General features: G+C 45.4%; 1 protein-coding gene across 6 annotated transcripts in view; it reads left to right on the forward strand.

Annotated features, from left to right (window-relative positions):
• Nucleotides 1–15,896, forward strand: part of ARAP3 (ArfGAP with RhoGAP domain, ankyrin repeat and PH domain 3) — a 582,982-nt gene extending 567,086 nt beyond the window's left edge. For 5 of the 6 annotated variants that reach the window (XM_069654121.1, XM_069654122.1, XM_069654120.1 and 2 more), the window contains 5 exons: nt 1,220–1,255; nt 2,166–2,229; nt 2,414–2,551; nt 6,590–6,628; nt 11,858–15,896. In XM_069654121.1, the coding sequence (XP_069510222.1) occupies nt 1,220–1,255; nt 2,166–2,229; nt 2,414–2,551; nt 6,590–6,628; nt 11,858–12,481 (901 nt within the window). In that variant the 3' untranslated portion in view covers nt 12,482–15,896. The remainder of the gene's footprint in view (nt 1–1,219; nt 1,256–2,165; nt 2,230–2,413; nt 2,552–6,589; nt 6,629–11,857) is intronic. The other variant, XM_069654125.1, reaches the window with a different exon arrangement.
• The last annotated feature ends 2,222 nt before the right edge of the window (nt 15,897–18,118 follow it).

An 18,118-nucleotide genomic window follows, 5' to 3' on the forward strand; every position in this document is an offset into this window, starting at 1 on the left:
CGAGCTGGAAAAACCGTCAGGTTGCTGCTGGACTTGGAATAAATTACCAGCTCCGGGATTGTGGTCTGGTAATTCCGGTTTTAGCCTTCCATTACTCCCCATTTCTGAGGACTCCACGGGAATGGGGGCCGTGGAAACACTGGCACCATGCAGTGTTTCCACGTCTGTCTGCGGCCGGTGGCGTTACGCCCACCAGGGCAGACCTGGCAGGTGTAACACCAACGGCCGCAGAACTCGTATTTAGCCGGTCCGGAAACTGTGCCAGTATGGTTCTACTGGCACTGTTAAATACGGACCGGCTAACTTGTAATGAGGCGGTCTTAGAGTTGAAGACTCAACAGGTGAACATTTGGCAAACCGGTCAGATAAAAGTGAAAAACACAAGGCCTCATGCCAGAAATATAGATTAGTACTTTGGCACTCACACCTATTCTATAATCTGTACCCACTCACATCCTACAGCTAACACATGAGAGGAAAGCTTTCTCTTTTAAACAAAATCACACCCCCATTCTCAGTTTAAATTGTGGCACTGATTGCCACATCCAAATTCCCAAGTGTTTCCCAATTATCTTTCGCTAATTAATCCTATTCACTTCCATTAATATAGTTCCAACTCCTTTCTATTCCTGTAGTATATAGTCTAACAGTCTTGTGGTTTGTGCGTTTACTGATCTTTGTGAACATGCCCCAACGCTCCAACTACAAGGCTGACAAACTATAGTATACTGATGATTCCTAATAAGGGTGAAATCCGGTATGTAGCTGTCTGCAGTCTTGAGAAATGTCTGTCTTAGGTTGATTAAGCCATGAATAAAGTAGCACTGCCATCTTAGACAAAGGCATTATATGGAGCAAAAATATTGCATTTGAGCTCATTTGCATACCCACAGTCCCTTGCTGTTGTGGCTCTGAACTGAAGGTGAACTTTTAGCGATGATTACTAGGTGATGTTGCGGCATGTGTGACTTGGCTCAAATTGAATAGTCTTCTTTCTCTCTCTCTCTCTCTCCCTCTCTCTCTCCCTCTTTTTCTCTCCCTCGTGCTGTCCCCCTGCCCCTCTCCCTCTACCCTTTCCCTCTTCCTCTCCATCTCCCTCCTCTTCCTTCTCTCCCTCTCCCTCCCTCTCGTTCTCTCTCATACACATGCATTCGCTCAGTCTCACTCTCTCTCACTCTCAGTAACATTGCTTGTGTTTCTTTTGCTCCCCGAAATCCAGGTGGGGTTTCACCTTGTATTTGGACAAACAGCATCTGTGAGTATTTCTTCAGTTTATTCACCTCTATGTGGTTCTGTGACAGTTCTTTGAACATAGAGTGCAACTTCATCTGTGAAATAAGTTTCAGGAATCATCATACATCTATATCACTTCAGGAGACTTCTGTGCATTTAACCATGGGCCTATCCTATGAATCCATTGCCCCACCCCAAGCCTTTGTACACGCTTTGCATGTTCATCTTCATATGAGCCCATCCCATTGTCATGCCCACTGCTGGCTCTTATCCAAGGCTTTTTGTTGTATAAACCCAAATCACAGGATCCTATACTGTGCCACCACTAGCACCCCCCATAAGGTCCCGTCCCCAAGGCTATAACATGCCCATTACAGGGCCTATCCCGGATGTCTCCTACTCCAGAAGATTGTTCCTGTTTCTGCATCGGTGGTCTCCATGCAGTGGGATCTCATACCTTTATCATTTCCACTTTCACGCTGTATTAGCTACTTACATCCTGTTTTCCACTGGATCCGAAAAAATGCACTCATCATCTACTCTGCAGGCTACAATTCAATGCCTTCTTCCTCCCTGACAGTTGATCCCATCCTGCTTTCTAAAGCATACTCCAGTGAGCACCCATCATCCTCACCACAACCTCTTTTGGGCATGTATTTAGATTGTCTGTAAAATGTCATTTCATTCACTCTGCGTGATTCCATCCCAGCCCATAATCATCCAAACCACAATAGTTCACCTGATTACTTTATTATGTTCTCACCAGACATCTTCTAGCATCCGTTCCAGAAGATCTGCGGCACTGTTCATTGCCACTGTCTGCATGCTGTGGGATCCCCCCACTTAGATGGGTCAAATGTCTGTACCTCTGACACATTATATTGTGGTGTAATGAGCACTGAGATGAGCAGGTGGCTCTGTTGTCTTTGCAGGTGCCTGTGCTGTGCAGCACAGCTCGAGATGTGGGACTGGATCACAAGCATTCTCAAACTGCAGGTATGTTGTGGAGACCTTTCCCAGCTACTCGAGTTAATCACTGGTTGTTTAAAACAAGAACTATTTCTTCATTGGACATGGTTTGATTTCAGCAATGATTCCCTCCCATGGCGCCAAGTGATTGCTCATCCATTCTAATTACTCTAATATAATCAGCATTGCATTATTGCCTGTTTTTTGACAGCACGATGACCTCCAGCCTGTGATTCTGAGGCGTCGCTCCGCCTCAGACCTGAGTAAACAGAAATTTGGCACCATGCCCCTGGTTCCGATCCGTGGAGATGACACCCAGTCCACCATGCTGTCCGCCAACCAGACACTGGTGAGTCCTGCCAAGCCTTTGAAGCTTGTTGCTTGGAATACATTTGGACAGAAGAGTAGTGGTGGGCTGTGGTTGTTACATGGAGGTGTGCGTGAATGTGTTTGTAAAAGAACTAGTCATTATTACAGTGAAACAGTAGTAAGCCACCAGCAGCATGATGTATAGCATAATTGGCCTTCTTAGCAACCATCTTACCAGCCTAGGCCTATCAGATCCCTCCCTATAGGGGCAGTGTGCCCCCTTAGCAGGAACGCATTAATCTCCTTTGCCACCAGGAATGTAGGGGTTTTAATGCATTAAGTAGAGTTGCAAATACATTAAACAACATTGGGTTTGCACCAAAACTGACTCCCAGATATGTGTGAAGTACTTGGTTGTCTGGCTACAAGTATGAGAGCTATATATTCAGTCATGAAATAGAGTTGCAAAGATCCTAAAGAGTCACAGGTGTAGTAGGATTCTGCAAGCTGCCAGCTGGGTGGGTCTTTGTGAGAGAAAGTAGAATACCTTGCTGAACATCTCATGGGACAACATGGAGAATTAGCTTGAGTCTAAATCAATCTCATCAGTCCAGCATTATACACAGTGGACCGAATCACCAAAGTTTATTTCCATGGTATCTGCGGAGGATAGTAGTTGTGGTTCCACTTTCTGGTCTAGATGTTAAGCATAGGATCTTAGAGCTTCCATGTTCTAGAGCACCCATTTGCGGTTCCCACTATGATGTAGATGTTAGCTGGTTTAAATCAGAAGCTGAGACACTCAAGGCAGTATGGCTTGGCATGAAAGACAAATAATTAGAGAAGCTGTCGTATCAAAAGAGCTGAGGGTCTCTAAGGTTGGAGGGAATTAGCATAGAAATGAACATTCTCCCTAACAATTGGGAAACCCTAACTAAGTAACCTCTTCCATATATGGGAGAGGCTATTGGTTTTCACCAAGCTTATGACCCTAGAGCAGGAGGCCAGGTCTTTAGGAGAAGGGTATGTGATAAATCGGATTGACACTAAGCAAGCAGGTTGTGGGATTCTGTGAATGATTGCATTTTCTCACTCAGTATGGGGAAGAATCAAACATTTCATCCATGCATTGGAAGCAATAACGTCCGGCAAGTGGGTGCTGGACATTGTAAGAGACGAATATTGCATAGAGTTCAATTTGTGTCCCTAAACAACAAAGCCAGTTCACTAGTGATTTTTAGAACAGGAGCTATCCGCCCTACTAAAAAAGGGGGTCATAGAGGAAGTACCCCAGCATGAGTGTTGAGTACAACAAAGTCGTCTACTCAATATTATTCTTGGTGCCTAAATAAAGACCTCCTGATGGAACCAGTCCTTGACCTTAGCCAAGCGAAAAATTCGGGATGTGAGGTTCAGGATGGCAACATAAAAAGAGGTAATTCATCCTCTCAAGAAGCAAATATACAAGACAAAATTAAACATGGAATTTCCATACTTTAAAATGTCCATGCTCCAGAAACCCAGAAGATATCTCAGACTTAAGGAGGGTTCCACACACTGCCAGTTTAATGTATTGCCTTTTGAAATAGCATCAGAACCATGTATATTCACCCAGGTTTTGGCAGTGGAATACAAGTTTCCCCATAGCTGGGTGACTGGCTCATAACAGGAAACAGTGTCAAGCAACACAGCAAGCACACACAAACCATCATAACGCTGTTGCATATGTTAGGGTTACCGATAAATGTGACAAAGTCCAGTCTTAATCCAGATCAGATAAAGATATTGCTAGAAGCGCAAATAAACAGAGCAAAAGCTGGGGCATCCCCATCAAAGAAAAGAATGCAAGCTTTCCCAACAGCAAGTCCCCTTTACAAGTCACAAAATAGAGTAACAGGAAGGAAACTCATGAAAATGGAGGACATAATGGTGTTGTGCATCAAGTGCAAGACTCCACATGAGACCAGTACAAAATGGTTAAACACTTAATGATCACATGCCATACCAGACTGGGAGGATCTAGTGGCGATATCCAAATTGGGTATCAAGACACAGAATTGGTGGAAACAAGAAAATCGCTTACGAAGAAAACCCTTCCAAATCCCCCAATGCAAGTAACCATTATCACAGATATAAACATGCAAAACTGGCGAGCACATCACAACAAGCTTCAAGCCAGAGGACTATGGACTGCTCAGAGGCACTAAAGCAGCTCAATGTCCTCGAGCTCATGGTATGATATGATAGGTTATTCAATAACGCGCTTAATACCCAGAGGTTTCTAAGCGCAGACCTGGGGATCAAACTTGTGTTGCTCTGCATCGTCTTGCTTCCAAAGCGAGCACGTTGCCACTGAGCTATCCTTCCGAGATGGCAGTTTACAAAGCTGTCCTGAGTTTTCAAGCACAAATAGCAAACAAAAGAATTCCCATCAGAACAGACAACACCCCAGCATTGTTTTACTTAAAACAACAAGGCGGAACACACTTCCTAGCACTCTCATGAGCAGCACAATAGATATGGCACTGATGCATTTTGACAGGGGAACATCTCCAGAGACAGGGTGTTCCAGATAAAGACAACTGCCGAGCGGCCAGCTTTATTTTTATTTATTTACATTTTTAAAGCATTCACACACCCCGGGGGCATCGAGGCACTTTTACAGGAATATGTCTCTTAGTTGTGTATTTATAACCCGCTTAATACCCAGGTTTTTTTAAGCGTGGACCCGGGGATCGCGTCTTGTTTCTATGGCGAACACATTGCCACTGAGCTATCCTCCCAGTACAAGCTTAAGCAGACATTTACTACAAGAGCATCAATGGGAGTCCAACAAAGAAGTACTTGAACACATCTTCCACAAGTGGGAAATGCTAACTGAAGATCTTTGTCACAAATACAAGCACAAATTGACGTAGCTTTCTCTCCCAATAGCCACAATGAGGGTCAATGGGCAGTGCACTATTGAGGACTTGGTCGGGGATGTTTGCATACGATTTTTCCCCTTAATACCATTATCACACGAGTTACCACAAGAAAGCATAACGCTACTCATCAGTCCCCTCTCTTTGACACACAACTGCAAGAACACAGAAAACAATATATCTAAGGGAGTACTGTGACAGGAACATGTCTTTCGACGGCTACTTTCACTTTGGAAAAACAACTGGTATACTCCAGACAATATGCACAGCAAGTGATTCTGAACTTATACAAAGTAATAGTCCTTCTAGTGTTGTAAGTAACGTTTTTCTGAAGATAATGGGCCTCATTACACGGACGGCGGTAAGGGTTAATGGTTACCGTTAATGGTACCAGTGACCGTTAACCCTTACCGCCTTACTACGAGGTCCCTTTGCGGGTTGGAGACTTTAACGCCTGCTTTTTGCAGGCCTTAAAAACCAACCCGCAAAGGGACCAGGGAGCTAATTACAGTACCGCAATTTGCGGTGCCGTAATTAGCACCTTCCCCATTCCCATTATTCCCTATGGGGCAAAAATGGGAATGGGGAAGGGCAATGGGGGAAGGGGGAATTACCGCCCCACCAACCTTGGAATAGGGCGGTAATTCCCCTTTCCACCAAGGCGGTGCCGGTATTTTACCGGCATGGACCAAGGTGCTAACAGCACCTTGGTCCACCGCCGTCCGTGTAATGAGGCCCATTGTCTCCCTTTTACCTGCAGAGAAGTAAGTTGCCACTTTGTGGCTCATTGCATGATGTTTTGTCTAATCTAATGTCATTTCTATATGATTTGTGGGGTGCCAGAAGGACAGGGGTGAGAGTGTATTGTGGGGAAGGAATGAGCAAGCCTGGAGTGCACTGAACATGCTACTTGGATAAGAATGTCCATGTGTTTGCTTTTTCTCTGAATGGTAAGAGATTATGTGCTTAAAGACTTATGACCTCTCTTCTTCTGTACCTTTATGTTTCTCTTGTTTTTATTGTTTTCCACTTTGTTTCTTCGCCTTTTTCTTCCTCCCTCTTTTTTCTTTCCTCCTCCCGCCCTATTCGTCAACACTCTGTACTTCTGCTCCCCCACCTTCCTGCCCCCTGTTATCCTTTCTATTGTTTTCCAGCGTCGCCTGCACGCGCGAAGGACGCTGTCCATGTTTTTTGTGAGTATCGGCCTGGCGGCGTGCATGAGGTTCTGATGATGCTTTGATCTTTTGCATGCTGGTGTTAGTGCTACTCTCCTATGATGTCAATAACAGCACTGCCATTCTGATCCCCTCTGGGTCATGATCCATTGTGTGATCTGACTGCCTCCTGCTGATTGATTGTCTCTCCTTCCATTCCAGCATAATCCACATTCATATTTTGAATGTGTTTTTCCTGCTTACTCCGAGGGCGACTTTGACAATGGCGAACTCGTTTGTACAGAATTTGGTATATTTTTCAATGGGGCACACTATCGGGGGCGTGGTTCAGCTCCTGCTTTCGCTCTATGCTCGTGTGCACCTGGGGGTTGGATTCACAAGTTTTATAAAACGAGGCTATTGACGTTTGTCAGGAATGAATTAAAGAAGGTAGGATATGAGATATGATACTTGCGTTCCAAATCCAACAAGGATCTCAAGGGGCTGCATCCCAGGTGTCCTGTTCTTTTATCCCCATACGTTTAAGAGGTTCCAAGTGGTCTTGCCTTTGCCACCAGGAAAAAAGGATTATGAGCACCAGAAGTCAAGGGAAAGAGCAGGACTGAATGAGCTGTTCTTGCTTTTTACGGGCCCAGTTGAGAATCCTGGAATAATAATGGCAAAATCTGCTCTTTTGAGATGCGAATTAATCATGGAACATTGCATCACTATTTCAGACTGGGAAATGGTGAATGAGGGACTTAGAAGTTATATCATAGAGCTCATTTGTATGGAAAGTGCCGTCTGTGCATGGAAACGCCTCTCGTAGGGAGGCAGAACTGGCCAATGAATGGGCCTGACAGAGAGAGAGAAGTGGTACTAAGGAAGCAGTGGAAATCCGGAGACCACGTGTGGTCAAAGCTTCATGTGAAGGCCGTCTTCTGCCACCTCCGATACTGTTGCCCTCACTTGTCCTTTGCACAGTGTGAAACAGCTATTGGTGTACCCTCTTAGTGCTGCATCAAGTTATGTGGTCAACTGTTGAAGCTGGGACAAGGAGTCTGGCCTGGAAGGGGGTGGAGAAGATAGAGGGAGAGAGTGGGAAAAGGCAGATTCATGCCCGGGGATAAGGTGCTTCAAGAAGAAGCGGCCCGGTGAGGAAGGTGCTGGCCAGCAGGCATGAATGCGGGTGGTCACCAGCAATTTTCACCTGCATTTCATGGTTCCTGATTGTCCTTCTAGCTAGATGCTAATGTCAATTGCACCATACAAAATTCCACCCACCACAACCAAACGGGTTGCCAGTTTAAATAATACCTTAGAAGTGAGACTTATTACCGAACATGCTCCGAAGTTTAGCTGCAGACTGATCTCCTTCCCATGATTCTGGAATGACGGGGAGAGTAGAGACACCTTATGATGGCAGCTTCTAAAGAAAAGTGGAAGGAAGTGCACCTTCCTAGTAACACACTGAACCAATTCCTCTACGATCAAACCTCCATGTTCACTATCAGAGAGGGAAGCATGCAAGGGATCTACATAGATTCTGCACTCGAGATTGAACAAATGCATACATAAAGTGCACGTGCATTGTTTTTCTCGCTCTAGTTCCTCTTTGCTTTAAAGGCAGTCTATGCAATGGCATTCAGTAAATGACACCAACCGTGAACGTTGATGCACTATTGGCAGCTAGGCTAACATACATTTTACATTGATTTCCTAAAATATTAAAATGGGAGTAAACAGTTGAAGTGCCTGGAGGAGTCCCCCAGCTTCCTGTTTTGGAGCATGAATACAAAATGAATGGAGGGCACAGCAGTCAGTCAGATTCACGTACGTCCCAATGTAGGCCCATAAAATGGAGCCAGGGACTCGAGAAGAGGATCAAAGAGGAAAATAGCAGCTAACGAAGACTTGGTAACATTCGGGGCAGGAAGCGTCATTTGAAACATTCTGCAATGGCTGGGGTAGTGTTGGATTTCTTGGCTCCTATCTTTTGAATTGTTGTGGTCTTACCAACATTAAAAATTGATTAACTGAATCAATGGGTGGCAGCATTCAAGTTCAAGCTTGATTTGAAGTTTCGGAGCTTGGCGTTCCTAGGCTAGCTAGCTAGCGAACAGGCCAACAGTATTCAGTGGCTATTACCATTTCTCCCACATAGTATCAATTGCGAAGACCACCACACATTCTTGAGTCCTCAACTGGACTGCACGTGATAGTTTGCACTCAACTTGCCCAACTGAACCTTATGGAACCCCCCGCCCCCCACAGTTAATGGTATCTACCGACAAATAAGCATTTATCAAGATGGTTTTATGACAATATCTAGTCAACTTGCCAAGCTTGTCCAAATATACAATAACTATGGATAACATACCTGCATTTCCTTTACATCAAGCACTCCTCAACATTGAGCACCCGCCCCTAATCTCGATGCCAAAAAGCCACACACAGGACTCCGTTACTCCAGCTGCCCTTCCACGCACTCATCCTTCAGAATCTTATCATAGCCAGGAAGGGCAGGCGCTTCTCCCACACACATCAACGTTAATGGGCTCGTTCCGGTGGTCTGCGTGTGGCACTGTTGATGTCACGCCAAAGCTGAAAGGGAGGGCCTAGCGACCTGTGTGGCATTGCCCAGTGGCATGGCCATTCCCTATGTAGTTGGTGGATTTCTTGCCAGGATTATTGCATGCAGTAATTCTCAAAATCCACCCAGTTATAAGAACACAACTACGGCCACTTTAACAGATGAAGATTCGCTGAAATATGTTAGGAATTATTGAACTTTTATTTTTGGAAATGGATCGTGTATAGTACCACATAACACCGCTACTGTACAGGTTTCCTAATGCAGAAAAGAATGTTCTTTTTGTGCATTACATCGGTAAGTGGTTGAAAGGTCGGTTTCAGACATGCCCATCAGAAGAACACCCCCTTTTTGTTACTGAATGCAGGAATTGTGCTTCCTGCAGTCGAGGGTAGCACTTGCACTTCCCTGCACTGCAGCTAATAAGAGTTCAACACGTCTAGGTAGTATTTTTCATTCATATCTCCACCCCTTGAGGATAGGTAAAAGTTGTACGCGTCTTTGAGATCTGTAAACTCATCATCAGTTTCTGTTTACAGGATGCAGTATGCCCGAGGATACCACATGCAGTAAAGCACACACTCCACATAATGTGGTGGGATGTAAAGGAAGGTGGATTGCAAATAATGCCTGTGTTTACAGATGCTGTCATTCTGATCATGAGGGACATCAAGTCTGAGGTCATGGTGTCATGAGCGCCCCCTTCTCTCTCACCCATAATTCAGACATGGGCTGTGGCCACTTATTACAAAAAGTCCAGTGCCTTTCTTAAGTCAGTGATGTAGGCGTCTATGATGTGAACACATAGGGGTCATGTTCGACCCCACGTTAATTACAGCAGGGGACCGCCTCCGTGTGTGCTTTTGGTGCAAAAAGTCCCATCTGTGCAGTTTTTCTGATTTTCACAATGTGGCGAGAAAGAGGGAAAAGTGTAAATGCTGCCTGCACGGTATGGTTTGCAGGCAGCATTTACAAATGAATTCCTATTGAACCCACCTCCTTTTGCCAGGTGATAATTGCAGGCGGATTACAAAGGTGTGCACTGCATTAATGCGGCATGGATGGCATGAAAATCCATGCTGTGGTTAATACACCAGTATTTGTGTAGTGGAGCGGGAATGGAAGCAGAGACGTTTTGTCTGCCTGCTTCCCCAACTCCTCCATAAAAACATAGCAACATGAGACGGATCAGAAAGAATGATGGTCAGCAAATATATCACCATCTTTTCCAATGCTCTTCAACCAGAACTTGGCCACTATAGACAGGATTCTGATTATGGGGATTTGTTGACCCCTGATTAGATGCTGGATGCAAAGCAATGGCTGCCCTGTAGCCAGCTCTGACCCTGCTATCTCCAAGCATTCTCATTCAGAGGATGCTCATTCTACATGTCAATGCACCCTGGTGGCATGACGACCTTCTAAGATGCTAGAACACCACAGTATGATGTTCTGCTAGGGGTGAGATAAGCAGGTTCACAGAAGTTGTGAACAGGAAAGAGCTTCTGTTCTGGCAAGGAGAAGGCGTGGGAGCAAATGACATCAGCATTTGGTTGCCAGGTGCCTGTTCACTGACCTTACTATCAGGACAAATGTGTCCCTTAAATTCTAATCAGGACAGCTGTGGCAAGGTTATCTTCTTCCATTGTAATAGCTAATTCTGGTCAGCTATACCCCAGATGACCCAGATCAGAAAGAGTGACATCAGGTATGCTAAGAGTGATCTTAAACGAGCTCCGCGCCCCTCCTGCTCATATCAATCCAACGCAAGAAGAGCAGCTTTTGTCGAGCCTTATTGCTTAAACTAATAGGCGAGAGGTCCACTGATGCACGCTGCTTAGGAGCATCATCTCACACCTCAACAAAGTACCCTCATGGTAATCTAAAGGTAAAAGTTCACCCTTAATCCACCAAACAACCTCAAATAACACCAATGGGAATCAATCACACTGCAACAAAATAAGCAAATGCCTGAACAACATTTTTTGAGAGATTCACTGTGTGCCATAAAATGAGGCAGATACACACATATCAGAAAAGTTGCCAAACATGTTGTTGCACAGTATGCACGGGTGGTGTATGCACAAGGAAAGGTAGTACACAGATGCCCTTGCTCAAACATCTGTGAATGGAAGATGATGGCATCTTCTCTGATCTGGCCGCCACATCTCCTTGACTCCGTTTGCACAAATATTGGCAAGTATGAAATGCAGAATTTTGTTTACGAGGCATCCTGGGCATATTTTATCCTTTTTGGGCTTGTTATGACGAGGTAACGCTAGATGATCTTTTGTACAGGTTACTAGAAATATGCTTGCAATAATGTTCCACAAGCTCGTTCAGAGCTGCAAAATCAGTAGCGTTAGTGGTTATCGGAGAATCCATATTGGCTGCCATTATCGAAGTGTCTGAGAAACAATCACAACTCTCTGTGTAATCGTTCCCTCTGCCACACCTTAATATACTTACCCTTTGCTTCTGAGATGGTTCCATTTTCCAGACCACTCTTGTTACATTTCATATGTTGCTAATATTCATCGCTCAACACTTTGCTGCATGACCTGTGATCCTCGCCAACTACCTGCTAGCCACAGGGGCTCTAATGCTGGATGGGTTTGAGGATTATGTCTCTTTGCGACTTGTGCAGTAACTGAAATCTTGTCTTTGGTTCTTAGCCCATGAAGGTGCATCAGGACTCATTGGAAGAGCAGAAGGACCAGGAGCTTGATGACCCTGTGTATGAAGAGGTGGACAACTTCAAAAATGTAGTAGCTTCTGGGCTGGACATTGCCCCTCTTTCTGACCAGCCTAGCGTACCACCAGTGGATCGGACACGGAAGCCAATACTGTCTCAGGAGCATGCAGCAAAACCAACACCTGCTGGGCCTGTGTTAGTAAAATCCCGATCCCTGGAGATTAGCCCTACACCCGAGTACACAAAGTCCCTATCCCTTGACAGGAGCCTTTGCTCTGATCCTCCAAGATTTTCTCTGAGTGATCGGGCATGTGGGCCCAGCCCTCCAAAATCTGTCTCTTTGGAGCGAAACATAGACCCTAGCCGAATGCTAGCAGCTTCTGCTAGAGGACAAGGAACTAAAGGGACCCTGGACTTGCGCGCCATGCCCCCACTTTTTTTCGAACCCCCGTCCTCGTCAGACTCCTCAAAAAGTGCCTTGAGAAAAAAGAGTCAACAGCTACAATCTCCAATGAATGAAAAACTAATCCAAGAGCTCAGTTTGATCATGCTGAAAAAAAGTGAACCCAAGCCTGGAGCAGGGGAAGAGCAACAGGTCACGTGATGCTCTTCTCCCGTGCCATTTTAGGGAATCGGCAAGGAAGAATCATGGTTTTTGCACAATATCTTTGATGGTTCCTGAAGATCCAACTTCTATTTGGACTGCCTGGATCTCATGTTGTTTGTTTTATTGCATCATTATGACTTTCCAGTTCATGCAGATTGAGTTTGCATTAGCTGGTCATCCAGCTAATGGCGAAACAGGAACTGAGCTTCAGAGGCACAGTGCCCAGAGGGACTCTTAAAGGTGAAACACACCTGTCTCAGATCACCTTCTCTGCCTGGCACTCTCTAACTTTAGCCCAACTCCCGTTGAGATTGCTAATGGTTATATGCTCCCATCGCCATGTCCCTTCGTGCAGCATCCCAGAGTGTAAAGGACCTTATTACAGGTTTGGCTGTAAAATTGTGGTAAATCCGGCAAATTACTGCCAAACTCACTTACCGGTTCTGCACGCCATTTCATGTCATTAACATGGGACAACAAGTGGTGGTAGGGTGGTGTTAAAGCCAATTTTTTTAAGTTCATAGGACTCCATGATGATTCTTGGTGGATTTACTGTGAGCAGTGATACTGTGCGGTAAATCTGATGACTTAAAGTTGAGGTTTTACCCCCAGCTTTTTGCTCACGGTCAATCAAACACTTTCCCTATAGACTCAGAATTCGGCAGTGCGGTAAAAGAGGCAGTAATTCCTTTAATACCAAAAAAGTGGCAGTAACAGAATTACTACTGCATTTCTACTGCACCACCAAACTCGTACGAAGGCCCAAAGTCCAGAATCAGCCTCGTCTAAGGACACTGGAAAGGGAAAATGTTGAACTTCTCGATGACTGCCTTGTTATTTTCTCAGGATGGACATACTGCAGCCAGGGGTTTGCCAATCGCGCAAACAGGAGAAACCACTTCCAGAAATGTGGCCTTCTGTCTGCTCATCCATAGGCCTTGGTCTTTCTGCTTCACTGTGAGATTCTCTTGCCCACGTTTGCACAAATTGATGTCTTGTTAGGTAGGATCACTATTGCAGCGCTAAATGACTGTATATTATAAACAAGCACTATAACCAATGTTCAGACAATCTAGTTCTTCTTGGCTTGCACTTGCCTCCTTAGTGTCTCACATTTTACACACTCTACCTCTGTCCCTGTTTCTCGGTGTCCTCATTCTCCTTTCTTGCTGAGGTCAGAAGTCTTACCTTTTATTCTAAAATTATGTTTCTCTCTCTCTCTTTATCTCTCTTGCCCTCCCTCTCTCTGTTTCTCTTTCTCTCTCTTGCTCTCTCTGTCCTCAATTGTTTTCATTCACATGTCCATCTTTATATTTCGGTCTCCCCAATATGCAACTCCCCACTATTTGCTTAAAATTGTCTCCCTGTCTCGTATTCTTGCTCTCTTTGCCTTCTCATCTAAATCCCATTCTTACTCTGCCCTTTTTTCTCTCCTGCGTTCCCTCATCACTTTTAAACAAGTATTCTGGTTTTATACACACTCTTCCCATATGCTCTATCTTTGGCCAGTTTTATTGAGTGTGACTAGAGTGAGGCTTTTGCTTCCACTCATAACCAGGCTCAGACTGGCCTATAGGGCAATGGCCCAACCAAAAACACAAAATGCTTGTGTGAGGCAGTTTATTTGGTCAAAGTGGGCGACTTCTTTGGCCAATGTGATCCAGTTTGCGTTACTTTACTATGTGGTTAGTAGGTTTGACTAGTGTTGCTGAATACATATTCTTTAAAATGCACAATTTGCATTACATTTTATTAAAATACTCCCACTTGTGTACTATTCAAACAGTCTGTCAAATAAGGAATAAATTGCCATTTGCAACTGTGGGCCACTTTTTCATTGGTGCCCGAGACAATGTTGTGCCTGTCTCCTTCTACCCGCCACCTCTCTTGCCAGCCAATATTTCCTCCCGTTCTCACATTTCAGCGTCACTCTCTCGTTACTCACTCCTTCTGTATGTCTCACATGTATCTAACCACACTTCACGCCGCTCTTTTGTGAGGCATTGCCTCCGCATGTCTCAGTATCTTCTCTCTCTTCCGTATCGCTCTCTTTGCCCTCTCGCTGGGCTTGTGTCACTTGCTTCCTTACCTCCGCTCCACCTAGCTCTCTTCATGTTATCCTTCTATGTGTCTTGCCTACTCTGCTACATCACTTTCAATCCGCTTTGCCTTTGCATCCCTCCATATCACATTCTCTTCATTCGCTTTCTGCATATTTCGTGCGCTCTCTTCTCCCCCTTCACGTCCCTCCCTCGCTCTTTATCCTGTCATCTTCAGCAATTCCTGCACACCCCTTTCCTACCCTTCACTGTCCCTTTGCACATCTTATGCATTCTGTTATCTTCCTCCATCTGCATGTCTTCCTCCCTCTTTTTTCCTGCACCCGCATAACATGTTCTTCATCCCTTCCTTCTGAGTGTCTCACTCCTTTTGCTTTCCCAACCCAACAGGCCTTGCTCTTCATACATGACTCCACCATTGTAGCCACAAGCTACTGTTTTCCCCCTGCTCCAAGGTTTATATTTTGGGCACTACATATATTGTTTCACACGCCCTCAAAACTCACAAAAGATGAGCGTGTTATTAGTGTACTCTGCAGAGAGGCCCAAGAGTGAGAGGACATGGAGTCTGAAATCGCTCTTTCCAGCCTGATCAGGACTGATTCTCATTCTTAGGCAGTGGGAGATGCACCTGCTCCTGTATAGGACTCCCAGGTTCAGTACTTCCAATGCATGGCTTTCCCCACAGCTCTATATGCAAACAAAAATCACCCAGGTGCCTTGAGGCCATCTTGTTTTGCTGAGAGCACTCTACAGCTACAAGCTATTCTCTCCCATTCTGCTCTTTCTTCTATTTTCTCTTCCTCCTGATTTCCAAAGAACCCTCCCACTTGTTCCCTCTTTTCACCTTGTATTTCTCTTTATATTTGTTTCTCCTCTACCTCACACTCCCGTACTCCAGTCTCACACTGCACCTCTTTTTAATGTACCAAAGAGGACATTGTTCTATTGACTATTTCATGTAAAGTGTTTTCCATCCATCATCCAGAGACAATCCTGGTCCTTTTTGTAAAGTTTGTTATTGCAATGTATTGGTCATTGGTATGTTATATTATTATTTGAATGTTTGTGTTCAATGGTGGGCAAGGGCAGAACGGTGATCAAGAGCGTTCTCTGCAAGGCAGTGCCTCTGGAAGGCCACGCAATCAGGGGATTACTGACCCATTGAGAACTTTGCTTCGTTTAGCCCCTAGCTTAGCTCACTTCTTTAACTATGTATTTTGTTAAATGTAATTTATTGTACAGAAATATGGATACGTGAATTTGTTCCTGCTGTTCCATGTCTGAACACACCATCAATGGAGAAGCAGTTTTTTTTTATTTTTTAAATAAACCACCCCAATATTTCTGAAGCTGGTGTTTTTCGTTTAATGTTTGTTTTGGTGTACCCTCGTTTTAGCGCAGATACAGTTATAATACTGTCAGTGCCTCTATGCTGTTCGGAGAACACTTTGTGGTCGACTCCGATCCTGGGTCCACATTTCCTGACCGCCCAAATGTTATTTTTCAGAATTGGAACTGTCACATTTATCATTTCATCACATGTCGAACAAGTTCAGATGTCGAAGTGAACACGAACCAATTGGCACTAGGTTCCACTAGCTGTTACTTGCTTCACTAGGTTTATTTTCGTAGATCTAGATGCGTTCCTTGTTTGGTGGAAGTCCACCTGATCCTTCTCAATGTAAACATTTCTCTTCGGCAGCCATCTTGTAAGAGCGCATTTGGTGCTGTTTTCTGGCTCCCACGTGGCATGGTCGGTATCTGTATGGAGAGCTGCCCTGCACTAAGACACAGCGGCCTCATCGCTGCAGTCTTCATTCTCTGACATATTGCCACACATCCGAAAATCCAGGTTAAAATATGTTTTCTTTTCACAGGGAAAAGTTAAAACAAGAACTTGCAAAAAGTGTGAGGCTTTATAGCTCATTCTGACGACACTCCCATCTTTTATACGCAATGTAGTTCTCTTCTTGGCATAAGACATTATGAAATTAAATTGAGCCATTTCAGTATAAAGAGGTGATGTAATAAGGCATGTGGAATGTCCACTGATTTCTCCACTGTATGTGGTGCACTGCACTTCAAAATGATTTCCTGAGGAAGGTCCCCACGATGCATGGAACTCAGGATTTTGAAATGATGTTTTTTTGACTTTTTCTGATGTAGCACACTTTACAAACACTGCTCTTTGTAGGATGTAGGTTTCACTTTCAAACCTGAAGTGTTAGTTTGTAATGAGTTTATCTTTTCTGGCCCTCTTAAAAATGGATTCTGCCCAATGCATGTCAATGGGCGGAGTGAGCCATGGGGCCTCATTACGACCCAGGCGGAAGAGTGATAACGGCGCCGGTAGAGCTGCCAGCACCGTTATCACTCTACCGCCTCATTACAGGCACCTGCGAGCAGACCAGGATGCTAACAACGGACCCGTCATTAACACGCCCGTTGTTAGCATCCTCCCCATCCCCATTGAGCCCTATGGATGCTCGAATGGGAATGGGGATTTACCGGGTCCAGGTCCCGAGAATGGGAATTACTGGGCCCGCAAAAGTCGGAATGGCCCGGTAATTCCCTTTTTTTTCGGGACCCGGACGCGGATACGAGTTTGGAGGCAGCCATGCCGCTAAGAACAGCATGGCTACCTCCAAACTCGTAATGAGGCCCAATGTCTTTTTCCAACACCAAAGTCTCCTCTTTGGGATGTGAGATGTCAACACATTGGGCCTCATTACGACCCTGGCGGTACGGGGTAAACGGTGCCATAAAAGGTGCCAGCGCCATTTACCCCGTACCGCCTCATTACGAGGTCCCCTCGCGGGACCCAGGAAGCAACGCCTGGTCAAACCAGGCGTGCTTACCGGGTCCCGCGAGGGGAAGAGGGAGCAAACAACAGGCCAACTCGTAATGGCCCGTTGTTTGCTCCCTCTCCCATTCCCATTCAGCCCTATGGGGGCTGAATGGGAATGGGGAAGGACTGGGTCCGGGTCCTTGGAGGGAGGAATTACCGGGCCTTCCGAACTCGGAATGGCCCGGTAATTCCTCATTCTGAGGACCCGGACGTGATTTTGGCGGCAGCCAATAGCGGCATGGCTACCACCGAGGTTGTAATGAGGCCCATTGGGCCTCATTACGACCCAGGCGGTAAGTTACCGCCTGGGTCGTACCTTTACCACCATGGCGTAAACTACATTTACGCCATGGTGGTTGGCGGACTTACCGCCCCATTCCGAGGTTGGCGGGGTGGTAAGTCCCCAATCCCCATTTACCCTTCCCCATTCCCATTTTTGCCCCATAGGGCATAATGGGAGTGGGGAAGGCGTTAATTACGCCACCGTAAATTACGGTGGCGTAATTAACAACAAGGTCCCTTAGCGCCATGGATTTTAACACCTGCTAAAAGCTAAAAGCAGGTGTTAAATCCTCCATGGCGCTAAGGGACCTCAGAATCAGGCGGTAAGGGTCGGCGCTGTTTACGCCGCCGTAAACCCCTTACCGCCTGGGTCCTAATGAGGCCCATTGTCTCCCCCAACCCCTAACAGCATCCAGGAACCTGATTTTGTTGCATGAAAAA

The sequence above is a fragment of the Ambystoma mexicanum genome, chromosome 3q (assembly GCF_040938575.1).
Source record: "Ambystoma mexicanum isolate Mex_15411 chromosome 3q, UKY_AmexF1_1, whole genome shotgun sequence".
Classification (NCBI taxonomy): Eukaryota; Metazoa; Chordata; class Amphibia; order Caudata; family Ambystomatidae; genus Ambystoma; species Ambystoma mexicanum.